The sequence below is a fragment of the Mauremys mutica genome, chromosome 7 (assembly GCF_020497125.1).
Source record: "Mauremys mutica isolate MM-2020 ecotype Southern chromosome 7, ASM2049712v1, whole genome shotgun sequence".
Taxonomy (NCBI): domain Eukaryota; kingdom Metazoa; phylum Chordata; order Testudines; family Geoemydidae; genus Mauremys; species Mauremys mutica.
In genome coordinates this window covers 44301774-44322457 of record NC_059078.1, presented here as the reverse complement: position 1 = coordinate 44322457, position 20684 = coordinate 44301774, and the positions used below count along the sequence as shown (strand labels likewise).

Genomic DNA, 20684 nt, shown 5'->3' with positions numbered 1-20684 from the left:
TCTGTGCAGTAAAAAGAGAATAAACAAATAATAGCTAATCCCATGTTGTATTTCAACAAATAACAAAACTGTTTGGCATTGTCTCTATGCCTCTACAGAAACATTTTATCTTCTTTTTAAGTACTGTATTTCATTCAAGGAAGGCAAGTGACTTTATCTTTAAGGCTGATGCCAGTTGGCATTTAGACCCCAATTCAGCAGTCCATCCCACTTAAGCACAAATCTAAATACTTAGTGAACCAGCCAGGCAGGAGTCATCTATCTCCTCTCATCCAATATTTTAAAAGGGCTGTAGAGGTGATCCCGGCAGTTACAGACCGGTAAGTCTAACATCGGTACCGGTCAAATTAGTTAAAACAATAGTAAAGAATAAAATTGTCAGACACATAGAAGAACATAAATTGCTGGGCAAAAGTCAACATGGTTTCTGTAAAGGGAAATTGTGTCTTACTAATCTATTAGAGTTCTTTGAAGGGGTCAACAAACATGTGGACAAGGGGGATCCAGTGGACATAGTGTACTTAGATTTCCAGAAAGCCTTTGACAAGGTCCCTCACCAAAGGCTCTTATGTAAATTAAGTTGTCATGGGATAAAAGGGAAGGTCGTTTCATGGACTGAGAACTGGTTAAAAGACAGGGAACAAAGGGTAGGAATTAATGGTAAATTCTCAGAATGGAGAGGGGTAACCCCAAGGGTCAGTCCTAAAACCAATCCTATTCTACTTATTCATAAATGATCTGGAGAAAGGGGTACAAAGTGAGGTGGCAAAGTTTGCAGATGATACTAAACTGCTCAAGGTAGTTAAGACCAAAGCAGACTGTGAAGAACTTCAAAAAGATCTCACAAAACTAAGTGATTGGGCAACAAAATGGCAAATGAAATTTAATGTGGATAAATGTAAGGTAATGCACATTGGAAAAAATAACCCCAAATATACATACAATATGATGGGGGCTACTTTAGCTACAACAAATCACGAAAAAGATCTTGGTGTCATTGTGGATAGTTCTCTGAAGATGTCCACATAGTGTGCAGAAGTGGTCAAAAAAGCAAACAGGATGTTAGGAATCATTAAAAAGGGGATAGAGAATAAGAAGGAGAATATATTATTGCCCTTATATAAATCGATGGTACGTCCACATCTTGAATACTGCGTACAGATGTGATCTCCTCATCTCAAAAAAGATATACTGGCACTAGAAAAGGTTCAGAGAAGGGCAGCTAAAATGATTGGAATGGGTCCCATATGAGGAGAGATTAAAGAAGCTAGGACTTTTCAGCTTGGAAAAGAGGAGAGTAAGGGGGGATATAATAGAGGTATATAAAATCATGAGCGATGTGGAGAAAGTAGATAAGGAAAAGTTATTTACTTATTCCCATAATACAAGAACTAGGGGTCACCAAATGAAATCAGTAGGCAGCAGGTTTAAAACAAATAAAAGGAAGTTGTTCTTCACACAGCGCACAGTCAACTTGTGGAACTCCTTACCTGAGGAGGTTATGAAGGCTAGGACTATAACAGTGTTTAAAAGAGAACTGGATAAATTCATGGAGGTTAAGTCCATTAATGGCTATTAGCCAGTATGGGTAAGGAATGGTATCCCTAGACTCTGTTTGTCAGAGGGTGTAGATGGATGGCAGGAGAGAGATCACTTTATCATTACCTATTAGGTTCACTCCCTCTGAGGGTACGTCTACACTACAGGATTATTCCGATTTTACAGAAACCGGTTTTGTAAAACAGATTGTATAAAGTCGAGTGCACGCTGCCACACTAAGCACAGTAATTCGGCAGTGTGCGTCCATGTACCGAGGCTAGCGTCGATTTCCGGAGCATTGCACTGTGGGTAGCTATCCCGTAGCTATCCCATGCTTCCCGCAGTCTCCCCCGCCCTTGGAATTCTGGGTTGAGATCCCAGTGCCTGATGGGGCAAAAAACATTGTCGCGGGTGGTTCTGGGTACAGCCTCACCCCTCCCTCCGTGAAAGCAGCAGCAGCCAACCGTTTCACGCCTTTTTTCCTGGGTGAACTGTGCAAACGCCATAGCACGCCAAGCATGGACCCTGCTCAGCTCAAGACAGCAATCATGGACGTTGTAAACACCTTGCACATTCTCGTGCAGTCTATGCTGAACCAGGACCTGCAAAGCCAGGTGAGGAGGCGGCAGCTACGGCAGCGCGGCGACGAGAGTGATGAGGACATGGACACAGAATTCTCTCAAACCGCGGGCCCCTGCGCTTTGGAGATCCTGATGGTAATGGGGCAGGTTCTAGCCATTGAACGCCAATTTTGGGCCCGGGAAACAAGCACAGACTGGTGGGACCGCATAGTTTTGCAGGTTTGGGACGATTCCCAGTGGCTGCGAAACTTTCGCATGCGTAAGGGCACTTTCATGGAACTTTGTGACTTGCTTTCCCCTGCCCTGAAACGCCAGAATACCAAGATGAGATCAGCCCTCACAGTTGAGAAGCGAGTGGCAATAGCCCTCTGGAAGCTTGCAACGCCAGACAGCTACCGGTCAGTTGGGAATCAATTTGGAGTGGGCAAATCTAATGTGGGGGCTGCTGTGATGCAAGTAGCCAAAGCAATCACTAAACTGCTGCTACAAAAAGTTGTGACTCTGGGAAATATGCAGGTCATAGTGGATGGCTTTGCTGCAATGGGATTCCCTAACTGTGGTGGGGCAATAGATGGAACCCATATCCCTATCTTGGCACCGGAGCACCAGGCCACCCAGTATGTAAACCGCAACAGGTACTTTTCAATGGTGCTGCAAGCACTGGTGGATCATAAGGGACGTTTCATCAACATCCACGTGGGATGGCCAGGAAGGGTTCATGATGCTCGTGTCTTCAGGAATACTACTCTGTTTAAACAGCTGCAGCAAAGGAATTACTTCCCAGACCAGAAAATAACAGTTGGGGATGTTGAAATGCCTGTCGTTATCCTGGGGGACCCAGCCTACCCCTTGATGCCATGGCTCATGAAGCCATACACAGGCAGCCTGGACAGTAGTCAGGAGCTGTTCAACTACAGGCTGAGCAAGTGCAGAATGGTGGTAGAATGTGCATTTGGCCGTTTAAAGGCGCGCTAGCGCACATTACTGACTCGCTCAGACCTCAGCCAAACCAATGTCCCCATTGTTATTGCTGCTTGCTGTGTGCTCCACAATCTCTGTGAGAGTAAGGGGGAGACCTTTATGGCGGGGTGGGAGGCTGAGGCAAATCACCTGGCCGCTGATTACGTGCAGCCAGACACCAGGGCAATTAGAAGAGCACACCAGGAAGCGGTGCGCATCAGAGAAGCTTTGAAAACGAGTTTCAGCACTGGCCAGGGTATGGTGTGACTGCTGTGTTTGTTTCCCCTTGATGAACCCCCCGCCTTGATTGACTCATTCCCTGTAAGCAACCCACCCTCCCCCTTCGATTACAGCTTGCTTAAGGAAATAAAGTCACTATCGTTTAAAAATCATGTATTCTTTATTAATTCATTATAAAAAGAGGGAGAGAACTGACAAGGCAGCCTGGGTGTGGTTTGGGAGGAGGATAGGAGGGAAGGAAAAGGCCACTAAAAATTTTTCACAATAATGACAGCCTTTTGGTTGGGCTGTCCACGGGGGTGGAGTGGGCGGGTGCACGGAGCCTCCCCCCACGCGTTCTTACACGTCTGGGTGAGGAAGATGTGGAACATGGTGAGGGGTGAGGGTGGTTATACAGGGGCTGCAGCGGCACTCTGTGATCCTGCTGCCTTTCCTGAAGCTCCACCAGACGCCGGAGCATGTCAGTTTGATCACGCAGCAGCCCCAGCGTTGCATCATGCCTCCTCTGATCTTCCTGCCACCACCTCTCATCTCGAGCGTCCCTCTTGTCCTCACGTTCGTCCCTCCTGTCCTCACGTTCACTGGCATCTTTCCTATAATTTGATACCACGTCCTTCCACTCATTCAGATGAGCTCTTTCACTGCGGGTCACTTCCATGATTTCCGAGAACATTTCGTCTCGTGTCTTTTTTTTCCCGCCACCTTATCTGAGATAGCCTTCGGGATGCAGTAGGGAGGCTTGAAAAATTTGCAGCTGCACGAGGGAGGAAAAAAACCGAGAGAAGTATTTAAAAAGATACATTTTACAGAACAATGCTTACCACCCCCCCATCCAATTCTCTGGGATGATCGCTTTACCCCTCCCTCCACCGCGTGGCTGGTATCATGGAAGATCACTGCTAAACACCCCCCTCCCTCCCCACCACTGCATGGCTGGGAGCAGGGAAGATCCCTGATAGCCAAATGCGAAAAAGCTCAGTGCCAATCACCCCCCTTCCCCCTGCTTGGCTACCTGCAAGGAAGGATTTCTTTTAAGCAACAGCCAAACAGCCCAGTAGGAATGCCCATCTCTGTCCCCTTAATTAAATTCCTGAATTTCAACCAGGTTACCATGAACGATATCACTCTCCTGAGGATAACACAGCGAGATAAAGAGCGGATGTTGCTTGAATCCCAGCAAACACCGGGACCATACGCAGCTAGGCTTTGTCATGCAATGATACCAGATTACTTGCTACATGCATGGCGTGGTCAAGTGTCCTACCATGGAGGACGGAATAAGGCTGCCCTGCCCAGAAACCTTCTGCAAAGGCTTTTGGAGTACCTCCAGGAGAGCTTCATGGAGATATCCCTGGAGGATTTCCGCTCCATCCCCAGACATGTTAACAGACTTTTCCAATAACTCTACTGGCCGCGAATGCATCCCAAGTCCTCAGGGCAAATTAATCATTAAAAAACGCTTGGTTTTAAACCATGTCTTATATTTACAAGGTACACTCACCAGAGGTCCCTTCCATGGCTTCATTGTCTGGGCTAGTGGCTTGGGAGGGCTGGGAGGGTAATTCCATCTGGGTGAGAAAAAGCTCCTGGCTGTTGGGGAGAACGGAGTGCTGTGTGCTCTCTGCAAGCTCGTCCTCTTCTTCCTCCTCCTCATCTTCCCCGTCCGCAGAATCCTCAGCCATGGCTGCGATTACCACCCCCACCTCGGAATCCATGGACAGGGGTGGGGTAGTGGTGGCGGACCCCCCAAGAATTACATGCAGCTCAGCATAGAAGCGGCATGTTTTCGGCCCTGCCCCGGACCTTCCGTTTGCTTCTTTGGTTTTCTGGTAGGCTTGTCTGAGCTCTTTAACTTTCACACGGCACTGTACTGAGTCCCTGGTGTGGCCTCTCTGCGTCATGGCCTTGGAAATTTTTTCAAATGTTTTTTCATTTCATCTTTTGGAACGGAGTTCTGTTTGCATGGAATCCTCTCCCCATACAGCAATCAGATCTAGTACCTCCCGTGCAGTCCATGCTGGAGCTCTTTTTTGATTCTCAGGAGACTGCATTGTTACCTGTGCTGATGAGCTCTGCGTGGTCACCTGTGCTGATGAGCTCTCCACGCCAGCCAAACAGGAAATGAAATTCAAAAGTTCACGGGGCTTTTCCTGTCTACCTGGCCAGTGCATCCGAGTTCAGATTGCTGTCCAGAGCAGTCACAATGGTGCACTGTGGGATACCGCCCGGAGGCCAATACCGTCGATTTGCGGCCACACTAACCCTAATCCGATATAGTAATACCAATTTCAGCGCTACTCCTCTCGTCGGAGAGGAGTACAGAAACTGGTTTAAAGAGCCCTTTATATCGATATAAAGGGCTTCGTTGTGTGGACGGGTGCAGCGTTAAATCGGTTTAACGCTGCTAAAATCGGTTTAAATGTGTAGTATAGACCAGCCCTGAGGCACCTGGCATTGGCCACTGTTGGTAGACAGGATACTGGGCTAGATGGACCTTTGGTCTGACCCAGTACGTCCGTTCTTATGTTCTTACCCCCACCCATAAGAATCCTGGGGCACTTCTAAATATTATTCTTGCACAAAGGGTACATGTTGTTGCTGAAGAGTTACCTAAATAGTTGTATCTATCTATTTAGCTGTGTGTTTATGTAGCCCCCATCACCATAGTAACTGAGCACCTCCCAACTATTTGAAAAAGATATAGTAACAATCTTCCTCCCCCATTACTTCCTTCCCAGCATGTGGAAGAAATAGCTCCTGTTTTAAGTGGTCCACAGGCCTTGTGATGGATCTCTATTTAAGGGGTGAATTTTCCCCTTAGAATATCAAGAAGGATAACCTGAAATGAAATTGAGTCTATATGTGGCACTTTTATACAAAGGCATCTTTTAGGTGTGTGCTGCATGAGCCAGCCAGTCAGCTACTGTTTATAGCAATCATTGGTATCAGAAGCCAGAGGTATATTGTTGTGTACACCCAATACTGAGCATGCACAGGAGTTATGGATGCAATAAAAGAAAATTATTTCAAAATGTTATAAATACCTGAAAGTAGGCGCTTATAGTAGCAGTGCCAGCTCAACTTTAGAGATAACATTTTGCTACTGAGGTTATAGTTACTGTTAATAGAATAATTATTTTCACATAGTAGCCTTTTTGTGGACAATATTAAAAACACTCAAGCAAACTTCATTGTACCCTAGTGGTCCCGAACAAATACAGCACTTGTTCTTTTCTGTTATGCCAGGCCTGCACAACTCGTAAAGCGGCGAGGGCCATATTACTCCAAAGAAAACAGCTGAGGGCCGAACGCCCCCAGCCCCGCCGAACCCCCACCCTAGTGCCGCCAAGCCCCCCCCAAAACACAACACCCCACCCAGTGCCGCCCAGCCCCCCTAAAATACTCCCCTCCCCAGCACCGTCTGCCCCACGGAAACAAACCCTCCTTCCCCAGTGCTGCCCCACCGAAACAGCAGTATTGAACCTTGGTAATATGTTATAGCGGGCCCCTAAGGTAGTATAATTAAGGTAAAAGAAAAATGTCTTTTTGCTAGAAGTAGAACAAGGTCTTCCCTCAACTTTGTAATCAATTGCCCTGTTGAATGAATGAGGTGTGAATGAGGAAGGCGTGGAAGGCAGCACCTTCAGACAGCTGCGACCCTTGGAGAGGGGATGGGAGCCAGACCAGATCAGTAGAACAGGTCAGCCACTGACTCCTCGCTCGCCTCCTCAGCTCTCCACCCCCCCGGCTCACCTACTCACCCCCCCACCACTGCCCGCCCACTCGCCTCCTCAGCTCCCCACCCCCCTGGCTCACCTACTCAGCCCCCGCCACTGCCCACCCGCCCACTCGCCTCCTCAGCCCCCGCCACTGCCCGCCCCTTCAGCCCCCCCTCCCTCACCTGCCGCTTGCCTACTCACCCCCCGCAGGCCGCACAGTGCGTCCCTATTATGGTTATTTCTGTTTTATTGAATTATTACTGATTTACACAATGTTCAAATGTAACTAGTGGTAATTTTGCCATCTTTTATTCTTCAGATTGTCAATGGCATAGAAATCTACAGCATGAAAATTGACAGCAAAGTGACTTCCCGATTTGCCCACAATGTCATCACTAGCAGAGCTGTCAATCGTGCCAATGTGTCTAAGGAAGTGGTTTTTGATGTGGATCTCCCTAAGACAGCCTTCATTACCAATTTCAGCATGTGAGAAGAACTTATATTTCTAGCATGGACTAAGAATCTGTCTGGGTTTAATACAGAGAAATATACACTAGCAGCATTAAGAATATGAACTGAGATCTTTATTTTTACTTTACTATTAGGTTGATTTTTAAATGTTACTTGGACAAAGTTAATGATACAAATATAGATGCAGGGTATTTGTGGGACCTTCAGACAGTTGTGCATTTGTGGACAAGAGCACTAATTTGCTATTTTTTTCTATCCATCTGCAGAGGTCTAAAGGAAAATTTCCAGAAATACCACTTGTTCAAACCTGGGATCTCTAGAAAGATGTTCCATTGCCTACAGTTTTTTCCATCATGACATTATAACTTAATTTATTCCATTATTGTAGAAGCAATATTTGAACATAGTAGCTGAAAGCAGATGAAGGCCAAAAAATGGAGGAAAATATCACACCTTTTTGTCTTTAGTTACAGTATGTCATCTGGTGTCATTGTTCAAACATGATATTCATGATGCCATGGTATAGGAGTTTGCCAAAGATTTGAATAGTGGTTACCATCAGCCCAATATTGGGCTCATTTATTTTCAGAGGAGGAATTGGTCTTGATCTGGTAAGGTGTAGAACTTTTAACTCCAACTGAAGTAACTGGAAATTGAAGGTGTTCATCACCTCACAGGAAGTGCTCAGCACTTGGCAAGATCAAGTCTAGAAACTGCTTGTTAGCAAACAAGATAATGAACAGAGGATAACCAAGAATAATGTTTTCATGTGTGAATACAAATCATTCAGCTAAATTAGATACTTTTTCATTTGCAGGACAATTGATGGTGTTACCTATCCTGGGACTATAAAAGAAAAAGAAGTTGCAAAAAAGCAATATGAGAAGGCTGTTTCACGGGGACAGACTGCAGGTCTCGTCCGGTAAGAATGCTGACTTACAGCGGGCTTAAACTTTTCATTTCTATATTCCAGCATCCTATAGCTAAAAATGAAATTAGGAATGTATTTTATAGCCTCTGTTAAAAGTTCATACTTTATATGAAAAAAGGATATTGGTTATATGTAATAGAGACATGACTTCTGATTGGTCAGGGGATATCCATAATTGTGAAAGATTTAATTATGCAACACTACTAACTGAATAATACATACTCATGTGATTAGTCCCACTCAGCTATCTGTGTAAATGCTTCTCAGTATGAGTTAGTGATAAAGAATGAGACCCAAAAATCTCATTTCTCTTGTATTCATTTTTGTGGGCCAGACTATGCCTAGCTCTTGAGCAGGCGCACAATAGGAGAGAAGGGACAAGCAGCCTTTTTTCTTATTTATAATTAGTTTAACATTTCTAGGGCTTCTGGGAGAAAAACTGAAAAGTTCACAGTTTCAGTCAACATTGCAGCAGCCAGCAAAGTCACTTTTGAGCTCACCTATGAGGAACTGTTGAAGAGAAACTTTGGAAAATATGAGATGCTCATTAAAGTAAAACCAAAGCAGCTCATCAATCACTTTGAGGTAAATGGCATTGTGAATTAAATTGTACCTTGCAGCGGTTACATTCTGTAGTTACAAAAATTCAAGATGCATTGAAATCTTGTGCATCTTTTGGAATATATGCATAACAGATGAAGCAGGATACTGTGTTTTTCCACAGCAGTTCACAATTGAAGGGAAGGTCCCCAACCAATATCTTGTGGGCAGTGGTGACTATGAACCAGGTTGAAAGCCTCAAACAATGTATTTTATTACTGGTTTGCATACATAAACTTTACTAGCTGGGACAAGCAATAAGCCCTACAAAACTAAGATATATTGGAGGGTGGGAAAGTCATTAACACAACTGAGAACAAATGCCTTAATACAATAGCCCAAACCTTGATCAAACTTATGCCAAACAACGCTGCCTGAATTCACAGAGATCAAGGTCTCTTCAGTGCCAGAGATTGTTTGAACACTCTCTTTATCTGCCCTGCTAAAATCTACCTGTAGTTCAATAGCTTTCTCTCATGTGTGCCCAGGAGATGCTTTAAAAGGATATACTCCAAAGATGGTCATCAAAAAATGCTTAAAGCATTATATGCAGCACTATGCACAAGACCAAAACCATACTGCAGCATAAACAAATCATAACCAGATATGGCCTCCTGGTACTGGCAGTATGGTATTTTCAGAGGAAATGAGTGGTTCTTTAACATCTGACCCAAATTCTTGTGAGCAGTTAGTAAAACAGTAACTTTCAGTTGTGTTTCTTTTTAAAATCTCCAGGTGGAAGATAGGTAGGTCACATCTGATTCAAATATGAATGCTACTTTGCATTATAAAGGCAGATTTCCCCTTTACTAAGAAATTCCCTATTCTGCATATAGAGTTGCTCATTGTTCTCCATCTAAGTTGTTATAGTTGTGGGTTTATCTATGACAGTGTATTTTCAATGAATGTTTCAGATCCAGGCAAACATCTTTGAACCCCAAGGTATCAGTGAGCTGGAAGCACAAGGATCATTCATCACCAATGACCTGTCACAAGTTATTAAAAAATCTTTCTCAGGAAAAAAGGTACAATGGATAATAACCTTAGTAGAGAATGAATTTGTTATATTTTTTCTGCATTCTAACAAAGTCAGCTCATTATGAAATAATACATCAGCACAATATATTGGGTTAATGCAAAAGTAAATGTACTGTACCGGCCAGTAGTGGGGCTGGATGGGATAATACAGCTCTTTTCCATCTCTAATTTTTATAAGGCCTTTCTTCCCAGGTTTGCTCTAAATCATGCCAGCTTATAACAGCCTTGTATGGATTATTACACTAGCACAGAATATCCAGGTGCTCTGGCCATGCCTTTTCCCTCCTTCCCTCCTAATAAAACCCCTCAACTGGGGCCAGGAAAGGAGCTGACTTAGAGGAATTACACATGCTCTACATGAACCAAAGGGTGTGTGTGTGGGGGGGTCCCTTTGCCCTCTGGCATTACAGGGTATTCTTCAGGGGCCACCTACAGCCTTTTATGCCACTGAAGGTGACATAAAGAAACCATAGCATAAGGAAAAATTCAGGAGATTGAATTTAAATTGACCCTATTGCTTTTTAAAGAATTAAGTGTGAGGAAACAGGGTTTTAGTTCAAGACCTCAAAATTGAGCCTTAGCCTACTGGTATTTCTGCTCTGACATCTACTTGTTATTATTTGTTATATGTATTACAGTAGTGCTTTAGGCCAAATCCCCTTGTGCTAGGCAGTGCACAAACAAAGAGGTGGTTCTTAGATAGGCAGGTGACTGACCCTTTTGCTGTTGTGGCTGCATGGCTAGAACTTGCTATCCATAAGCAGACACCTTGCATTTTACTTCCCCACTTTCAAACAACATCTAAAATCACCCCCTTTGCAGGAGCACTTTTTAGTATAATTGGTTTTATATATTTGTATGATGATGTAGTTAATATTTTCATCTCTTTAACAGTTGCTGAGGAGAGGGCTTTATAATAATATTTTATTATTAATGCATTTTTATTACCTTGCACAAACTCAGTTACTCAGAATAATAAAATATTGACTTGGGTATAGATAACTTGTTTAAAATGGCATCTGTTTTATCAAACCCTGTTTTATCATATTGACTTTCACATTTCTGAACATACATTTGTCTAAAACACAAACCTTCTCATGTTTTGTATTTTACATTCATTTATTAAAGTTTGAGTCTAATGAGGGCTTCTGCTTTCAGGGCCATGTGTCTTTCAAGCCAACCATTGATCAACAGCGAACCTGTGCAAATTGTTCAACATCACTATTGGATGGAGATTTTACAATAAAGTATGATGTGAAGAGAGACAGGCCGGGTGATTTACAGGTAAATTCAATACTTTACAATTTCATCTGGGCATGCTTAGTAAATTGAAGTCACATCATTTTACACATCTTCTCTTTTTCAGATTGTCAATGGATACTTTGTACACTTTTTTGCACCAACAAATCTTCCAAATTTTCCAAAAAACGTGGTTTTTGTAATAGACATTAGTGGCTCGATGTCTGGAATAGGAATACAACAGGTAATTGATTACATTTACTACAAAGTTAATCCTGGTGTGCCAGGTTCTAGGGAGTCTAGTACCCAGTGGAGGTACTAAACACTTCTTATCATGAGCAGGTATTCAAAGTCTCAGCCAAAACTATAATCATGGATGTTTTCAAGCTATATTTTTATATCTTCAAAATTCTAAACCAAAGTATCTAGAAAAGGCTTCCTCACACTCTGGGTATCCTGTAAGTTAAAACACATGTATAATATTGTCTATTGTTTCCCTTTTCTATATCTTTTGTACCCTCTTCCAGCCTGGGTGATGGGAAGCACCTTACTGTTAGAACTCCCCACTCCATTCTGATGCTCAGAATTTCTGTTTCTGCTGCTGCATATCAAGACCCAGGCTCTGGTGCTTAAGATCTCCTCCCCAACCCAAATGTTACTATTGCTTAGCCTTAGAACTAACCTCTCCAGCTCAGCATAGGTGATGGTTGTTCAAGTGATCCAATCATAGGGCCTGATTTTCATCTCATCTACACAGCTGTTATGCTGGTGTAACTCATTGACTTCACTGGAATTATTCCTGATTGACAGTGGTACAACTGAGGACAGAATTAGGCCCAGAGTTTTTCACTATACACTATATGAATGTTCAGTGAAAAATCCTCAGAAACAAATCATGTAAAAGCTGTAGGCTTTCCTTTGTTATTCAATATACCCACATCAGTTTCATTCATTTAAACTTGTGTTTATTTATTTATAGACAAGGGAAGCACTTCTTAAAATATTAGAGGATATTAGGGAAGATGACTACTTTAATTTCATACTGTTTGGTTCTGATGTACACGTTTGGAAAGACACATTAGTGAAAGCCACTGCTGAGAATCTGAAGGAAGCAAAGGACTTTGTTCGAGCTATTGACACTCAAGGCAGTAAGTATTGTAGTAAACTTGCCAATAGGTGGTACTTCAAATAAATATTGAAGAAGCTAATACACAAATTCAGTCTGAGAATGGAGTGCTGCAAGCTTTCATTCTAAAAATTGACTGGTTAAGAAGCACTACTATAGTTATATGTTTGTTTTGGGGTTCTGTGAAGGTTTTACAACCTTTAGAGAAAGAACTGAAAAACAGGCAAGTTCTAAACAGAAATAACAACCCTCCTACCCTAAAAATAGTGTGTGAATTCACCAGAGAGCAAAATTCATGTTACTGGAATTAGAAATTGAGAGCTGCATCCTTCAGTCATCAGTGATTCTTACCACATAGGTATGAAGCACACGGCCAGTGGTTAAAATGGACCACATTGCAGTCACACAGACAGTAATTTCAGTCTCAAATCCCCAGCATTTCTGGGTGAGTCTGAGAAATACTCTGCCCCCAACCACACACATACACTTCTGTGTGCAGGGGCACACATGCACATACACACAAATCTATGACAACAGATGTGTGCTAACTGATCACAGTACCAGTGTTGCCAGCTCTCATGACCTTTTTTGTAAGTCAAGGTGATTTTCTTTAAAGCTCCAGCTCCTGAGGTCATGAAAATCTCAGCTTTCATTTTAAAAAAAGTAAAGTTTCCTAGCCCTCCTGGCAGTAGAAAAAAGTTAGAAAATGTGGCCTGAGTGTGACCTAAAGAGAGAAAACCAGAAAGCAAAGAGACAGAACTCAACATTTATTATTTTTAATCATCTCATGATTTGGAAGCAATCTCATGATTTTTTGGAGCCTGACTCAGATTTTGGATGCTTGGGGTTAGCAATATTGCATTATGTTGCATGAGGCTAGCCTGAAGATTTTGGGAAGGATTGCAAAGACAATTCTTTGATGTCCCCCAAACTTAACGGATGTACTTCCTCGGCCGCCTGAAGTCTGCATTGTAGAGGCAAAAGTCCATTGGTGGCAGTCAAGCAAATTACAGCTTCAGCTCCTTCAAGAGCCTCCAGTGGTAGCAGATAGTACTGCAGTCTGCTGTACATCAGCCACACTACACAGTTTTGTCATTATTGGTGGGTCTTAGCCCCTATGATCAGCTATTCTGGTAGAGGTTGCATTTGTGACAGAATTTCATATGGAGTGTTCAGAAGATGCGAGTGAAGCTCCATATGTATTCACCCTACCCTTCCATCACCCATGCGAGGGCCTACCCCAAGCTTGCCCTATATTACTAACGGAACATTCCTGAGGTTGGCATTTACCCAAAATATGATGTCCATTTTTTATTATGTTAGTTTGCAAAATTCAGGTTCTGTCAAATTTACTCATCTCCAGCCATCAAAACCAAATCCTTTCACTGTAATGTGAAGTGTTTATGTGATGAATTTAAATGCCAGCTATAAATGGAGGCAAAATGTTAAGGAGCTGAAACTGCCTGAATTCAGTTATCGTACTGTAATGATAATTCACTTGATTCCTAAATTTGCACTCTACTCCGCGCTGATAAGGCCTCAACTGGAGTATTGTGTCCAGTTCAGGGTGCCACATTTCAGGAAGGATGAGGACAAATTGGAGAAAGTCCAGAGGAGAGCAACATAAATAATTAAAGGTCTAGAAAACGACTATGAGGAAAGACTGAAAAAATTGGTTAGTTTAGTCAGGAGAAGAGAAGTCGGAGAGGAGAGATACAACAACAGTTTTCAAGAACATAAAATTTTGCTACAAGGAGGAGGGAGAAAAATTGTTCTCTGAGAATAAGACAAGAAGCAATGGGCTTAAATAGCAGCAAGAGTGGTTTAGGTTGGACATTAGGAAAAACTTCCTAACTGTCAGGGTAGTTAAGCACTGGAATAAATTACCTAGGGAGGTTGTGGAATCTCCATCATTAGAGGTTTTTAAGAACAGGTTAGACAAACACCTGTTGCGGTGATCTAGATAATACTTAGTCCTGCCTTGAGTGCAGGAGACTGGACTAGAAGACCTCTTGAGGTCCCTTCCAGTTCTACATTTCTATAATTCTATAATAAATAAACAATGTTACACATAGATCATAATAAGGTGATAATTAATAGCCAACATGGATTTGTAAGAACAGATCATACCAGAGCAATCTAATTTCTTTCTTTTACAGGGCAACAGCCTAGTGGATGCGGGGCGGGGGAAGCAGTAAATGTGCTATATCTGGACTTTAGTAAGGCATTTGACCCAGTCCCACATGACATTATCATAAACAAACTAGGGAAACTATGTCAACTTTCTAACTAAAAGGATAGTTAAGCTCTGGAATAAGCTTCCAAGGAAGGTCATGGAGACTCCATCTTTGGAAATGTTTAAAAACAAGTTGGAAAAACACCTGTGAGGGATGGTCTAGATTTACTTGATCCTGCCACAGCTCAGGGGGCTGGACTTGATTTATAGAGGTCTCTTCCAGCCCTTCATTTCTATGATTCTATGAAATATGGTCTCAATTAAGTTACTATAAAGTTTTAAAAGTGGAAGGACATATCAAGTGGGTCTTGCAGGGGTCTGTCTTGAGTCTGATACTAGTCATTATTTTCATTAATGGATGATGGAACAGAGTGCGTGCTTATAAAATTTGCAGATGACATCAAGCTGGGAGTGGTTGCAAGCACTTTGGAGGACAGGATTAGAATTCAAAATTATCTTAATAAATTGAAGAATCGGTCTGAAATCAACAAGATTAAATTCAGTAAAGAGACGTGCACAACACTGCACTTAGGAAGGAAAAATACAAAAAGTGGACTAACTGGCTAGGCAGCAGAACTGCAGCAAAGGACCTGGGGGCTACAGGGGAATCGCAATTTGAATATGAGTCAATAGTGTGATGCTGTTGCAAAAAAGGCAAATGTCACTCTGGTATGTATTAACGAGACAGAGGAGATAATTGTTCAGCTCTATTCAGCAATGGTGAGGCCTCAGCTGTAGTAGTGTTTCCAGTTTTGGGCACCACACTTTAAGAAAAAAGTGCACAAATTGGAGTGAGTCCAGAGGAGATCGACCAAAATGAAAAGCTGACCTATGAGGAAAGGTTGATAGAACTGGGCATGTTTAATTTATGAAACTGCCTTCAAATATGTGAAAGGTTATTATAAAGAGGATGGTGATCAGTTCTTTTTGTCCACCAAAGGTAGGACAAGAAGTAGTTTGCTTACTTTGCAGCAAGATTTAGATTAGATATTAGGAAAATCTTTCTAACACTAAGGATAGTTTAAGCACTGGAACAAATTACTTAGTGAGGTTGTGGAATTGCCATAACTGGAGGTTTTTAAGAACAGCTTAGAAAAGCACCTGTCAGGGATGGTCTAGGTATACTTAAGCCTGCCACAGCCTGTGGGGCTGGAGGAGATGTCCTCCTGAGGTCCTTTCCAGCCCTACATTTCTATGAATCTAGGATTAAAACATTTCTATTTTTGACCACTAGTTTTCAACCCTAATTTGTGTCTCTACATTGCAGTGACAAACCTACATGGTGGTTTAATGAAGGGAATTGAAATGCTGACTACAGCTTTTGAAACAAATTCTGTGCCCAAGAGAAGTGCATCTATAATTATCATGTTAACGGATGGTCAACCCAATGAAGGTAAGTAAGTGTCTTGGTAAATGAAGCGAACAGTAAAGTGGAATTAAGCAGGTGAAGGAAAATAATTACTTCAGTTTTAGTTTACCATTCTTTAATTTTAGGAGACATAAGACCTGATTCACCTCTGATTTCAATGGCATTACACTAAGGTTAAGCTTAGTGTAGCAGACTGGAGAATCAGCTCTTTGGTTTCAGTTTGTGATTCATTATCGACCACAAGTATATATGCACTGTATCTTTGGTGGTCTCATCCTAGTCACAATTTTGCCACATTACTAAACCATTGCCTAATTAGACATCATCCTTGCTATATTAAGAACATTTTCATTGGTGTAGCTAAATTAATTCAGTTACACTGATGCAAACCCTTAATTTAGATGTCCTGCACTGATGGGAAGGGTATTTGTCAATTAAGCTAAACTGCTGTATGCCCTGCTTTGTGCTGGTGTAACATGTCTACATTATGGGTTTTCACTAGTGTAACTGAATAATTGTTATGATGGTGCACCTTTTCTTTAATATAGAGTTTCATCTCTTGGTAATGAATAAAGATGAGGCGTGGGATTCTCCCACCCATTCTGTGCCCTAATCACCATTGCACCAGGGCCCACCTAAAGGTGCCACAAAAGAGGTAGGAGAGAATTTCCTGGGAGCATGCCAGGATGGAGCCAGAAGTTTGGAGGGGATCTCCATAATACATGCTACTCCCACTTATGAAGTTGCCCGTAAGCAAAGCAGCCACTCTCAGGATGTCATAACAGAACTCTATATGAGACTTCACGGAGTTATGCTGAGGGTCTCACCAGTCCCTGAACAACTCAGAATCCTGAAAGCACAAAGGTGGCTGGTGTGTACTCTGCCTCTTGGAGAACCTTATTTATGGGGCTAATAAAGGGTTTTGTTTTTGTTTTTTTAAAGGAATTCTGCATTCTAAGTTAGATACTTGTATATACTTTGTCTAAAGTTAGTTTAGAATTAATGATGCCTAGAAAACATGATAGTCATGCCCTGAAAAATCTAAATAAAAAGTAACTAACCACATTTCATTCATTTTATTATTTTTTTCTGTTTGCTATTGTTTTCATAAACAAAATATTCAAGTCTGTTTGTTTTGTATTATTTAATATGCAGGTGTATCAGACCCTACGGAAATTCAAGTGAATGTAAAAAAAGCCATTCAAGGAAGATACCCCTTATATAACCTAGCTTTTGGCTATGGTATTGACTATAATTTTCTAGAAAAGATGGCACTAGAGAATAAAGGGTTGGCTCGTCGCATCTATCCAGATTCTGATTCAGCCATACAAATGGAGGTAAAACCATAACCATATAAATTAAGTTAATGGTGGCAGTCACACTGATATTTCTGATGACATTTGTCTCCACTTTCAATGTAATTAAACAAAATATGACCATGTGCTGGGGTGCTAGATTTCCAGGTAACAGCTTTCCCCTTCTCTTGTAAAGGTGTAAAGTGTAATGACTATGAATTGGGAGACAGCATGGTCTAATGAACAGTTTTATTTATTTGTTAAGGTGTCAAGAGGTCTGTGGAAACTGGAGTGTCTATGAATTATATATTTATTAATTATATTTATTAATTAATTAAGCTCCCCCCCCTCTTCCCTCTAGGGTTTTTATGAGGAAGTAGCCAATCCCATGCTTACAGAAGTGGAGTTAAAGTACCCTGAAAATGCAATATCTGACTTAACTCAAAACATCTTTAAGCACTACTATGATGGCTCTGAAATTGTGGTGGCTGGACGTATTACAGATAATGACCTGAACAGTTTGACTGCAGATGTGAAAGCTCAAGGTGTAAGTATGGGTCTACTGTGATTGTTTCAAGCCTTTCTTTGTGACAAAAAATGTCTGAATGTGGGAGACTCCAAATTTGGCAGTGCATACAAATTCATCAATATACCTTTATTCTATGAAAAAAAATATTGCAGAGTATGGAGAATTTAAATACACCAAAAGGCATGACATTTATTTAGCTAAATTTTTCTTTGAATTACTTTAACGTCAATCTGGAGTAACTTTGTACAGCATGTCCAATTTGACTAAGTTAGTGTTGCTATCAGAACCTTGATGTTTACATCTCTTGATGATTTTTTTTGTCTTTACATGGTTAGCCTTATTGTTTCATTAACATTGTGTTTAATAGTTGAATGGAATAATCTGTGGCTTTTACCTTTGTATGCAAACTCTGTAAAAAGTACAATTCAAGATTCATCAGTATGACAGTATGAAAATCTTGTTCTAATACAATATTGCTAAGTGAAATCCAGATACCTGTCTTGCCACTTCCCCCAAAGAGTTCTGGTGATTTGGTTTGCATGTGAAATGGATTTATCCTCCAAAATAGTCTTTAATACTTTGAGGAATACTTTCCACTCTCTAAGGCAATTGAATATTTGAAAGGCCTTCCAATGGAAATAGAACTTTGTTCCTGTTAGGTACTAAGTGGACTAAACATTATTTCCAGTCCTGGATTCTATAACAATTTAAAAAAAACCCAACACAAATGTACCACTTTCATACAGAGAATATTTATCAAATGTACAGTATCACTTGTATACTGTATGTACTCTGACACACATTGGTCCACTTTACATTACAATTATTATAATTTGAAACAAAATATATTCAAAATACAGAAATTGTGCTACTACTAGGCCAGCTACTATATCTGTGCCATGTTAAATACATAACATAAGCAATGTCCAGGTAAATCCTGATTAACCAAATTTCAATGTTAATTTTGAAAATGTGTTCTGTCCCCATGTATAAACTTCTAGCAGCTGTGGAGCTCCTGAACAAAGGCACTGATACTGACTTGTGAACCTCTGCAATTCTCAGTGCAGGATCAAGATGTTCATTTATTTATTGTAGATCCTCATTTTTCAAACCCTAGATTGTATGAAGATTTTGGATGTCTCCTGTAACCTATGGATAGTCAGGGGGATCAGTCATACCTGTCTGTTACAGAGAGAAGTTTTTTTATTCCTAACAGGCAGAAAATGATGTGACGTTTAGTGAACAAGCAGATGTCGAAGAAACGGCAAAAGCTCTCCAAGAACAGGAGTACATATTTGGGGATTACATTGAAAGGCTTTGGGCTTATCTCACCATCCAACAATTACTGGATAAACGGTAACGAAATATAAATTAACATTCTCTGTGAAATAGCATGAAAACACTGGGCAGCTAATTGGCGATATTCATTACAAATGCACAGAAAATACAGAACTGTTTACCTAATTTACTCTCCATAACAAAAAAATAGTAAGTATTGTTTTTTCAAGTTAATTTTAAAGAAATGCAAATACAGGATCAGACTGTGGCTACCTGCTCTGCCCCTCAGTGAAGTCAGAAGTGCTCTCAAAAGGAAATGTGTATTTCTTTTCAGCAGATAAATAGATAGCTTCATATTTTAGAGGGAGAATAAAATGTTTAATCCAGTGTTTAATGATTTGGCTTTGTAGAAAGTTTATGTTCTGATTCTCTCCCTTCATTCAGCACTGTAGCTCAGGGAGAAGAAAAGGAAAATCTTACCACTGAAGCCCTGGAGCTCTCTCTGAAATACAAGTTTGTGACACCTTTGACATCCATGGTGGTTACGAAGCCAGAAGATAATGAAGATAAAGCTGCAATTGCTGATAAACCAGTAGAAGGTACAGACATTTTCAGTTTTACTTTACAAATGACCATTGACATTCCCTTAGATAGGCACTTTTCACATTCAAGCAGAATTTCATATATATATTGTGATGGGGCAAGGGCTGATGGCTTCAGTAAAGTTGTGAGGAACAGGTATGTTAGCCCCAGGCTAAACAAATCCCTAGTACCATGGTAACCAAATGGCAGTTGCTCCCGGTTAATCAAGACACCTGGGGCCAATTGAGATCCTTCTAGAAGGCAGTGGAGATAGCTACATTGATTTGGGCACCTGAAGCCAATCAAGGGCTGGCTGGAACTAGTTAAAAGCCTCCCAGTTAGTCAGTGAGGTGTGAGTGTCAGAAGCTGTGCTGTTGGAGGAATGAAGCAATAGAAATCCATATCAGGTGTAAGGAAGGAGGCCCTGAGGTAACGGTGAAGGAGATATTGAGCGGGGAGCTGCTGTGGGGAAGTGGCCCAGGGAACTGTACATGTCCTATTTCCAAAAAGTCAGCTACCATAGCTGCTAATTTTAGGTTCCCTGGGCTGGAGCCCAGAGTAGAGGGTGAGCCTGGGCTTCCCCCTCCCCTCCCTGATTAATCACTGAGACTGGGAGACAAAAGAGACTGTGCAAGGGAGGATTGCTTCTCCTCACCTCCATTGTTGGCTTATGATGAAAATGGATAAGTAAACTGTGACCCTGGCCTCTAGAGAGAGAAGGGCTATGTGGAGGGTCACAGGGAGCCTCTGAGGCTAGCAAAAATCCGCCAGGAAACGCAGGACCCATGGAGTCAAGGACAGAACTTTGTCACAATATGAAAATGTATTTTCCAAGCCATGCCCTTCTATGGTTAGTATAGCTTTCTCCTGTGCACCACACAGAATCATTTTTGTCCTTTAAACTCACTTCCATCAGTCCACCTTCCATTGCTACCCATTTGCCCATAAATT

The 20684-nt window shown here is 41.6% G+C and overlaps 1 protein-coding gene across 1 annotated transcript in view; it reads left to right on the top strand.

Moving 5' to 3' along the window:
- Nucleotides 1-20684, top strand: part of LOC123374233 (inter-alpha-trypsin inhibitor heavy chain H3-like) — a 42992-nt gene that overhangs the window by 7858 nt on the left and 14450 nt on the right. The window contains exons 3-14 of the mRNA XM_045023954.1: nt 7359-7525; nt 8328-8432; nt 8864-9026; nt 9956-10066; nt 11238-11363; nt 11446-11562; nt 12298-12466; nt 15948-16073; nt 17205-17386; nt 17706-17891; nt 19090-19229; nt 19596-19750. Coding sequence (XP_044879889.1) covers nt 7359-7525; nt 8328-8432; nt 8864-9026; nt 9956-10066; nt 11238-11363; nt 11446-11562; nt 12298-12466; nt 15948-16073; nt 17205-17386; nt 17706-17891; nt 19090-19229; nt 19596-19750 — 1747 coding nt within the window. The remainder of the gene's footprint in view (nt 1-7358; nt 7526-8327; nt 8433-8863; nt 9027-9955; nt 10067-11237; nt 11364-11445; nt 11563-12297; nt 12467-15947; nt 16074-17204; nt 17387-17705; nt 17892-19089; nt 19230-19595; nt 19751-20684) is intronic.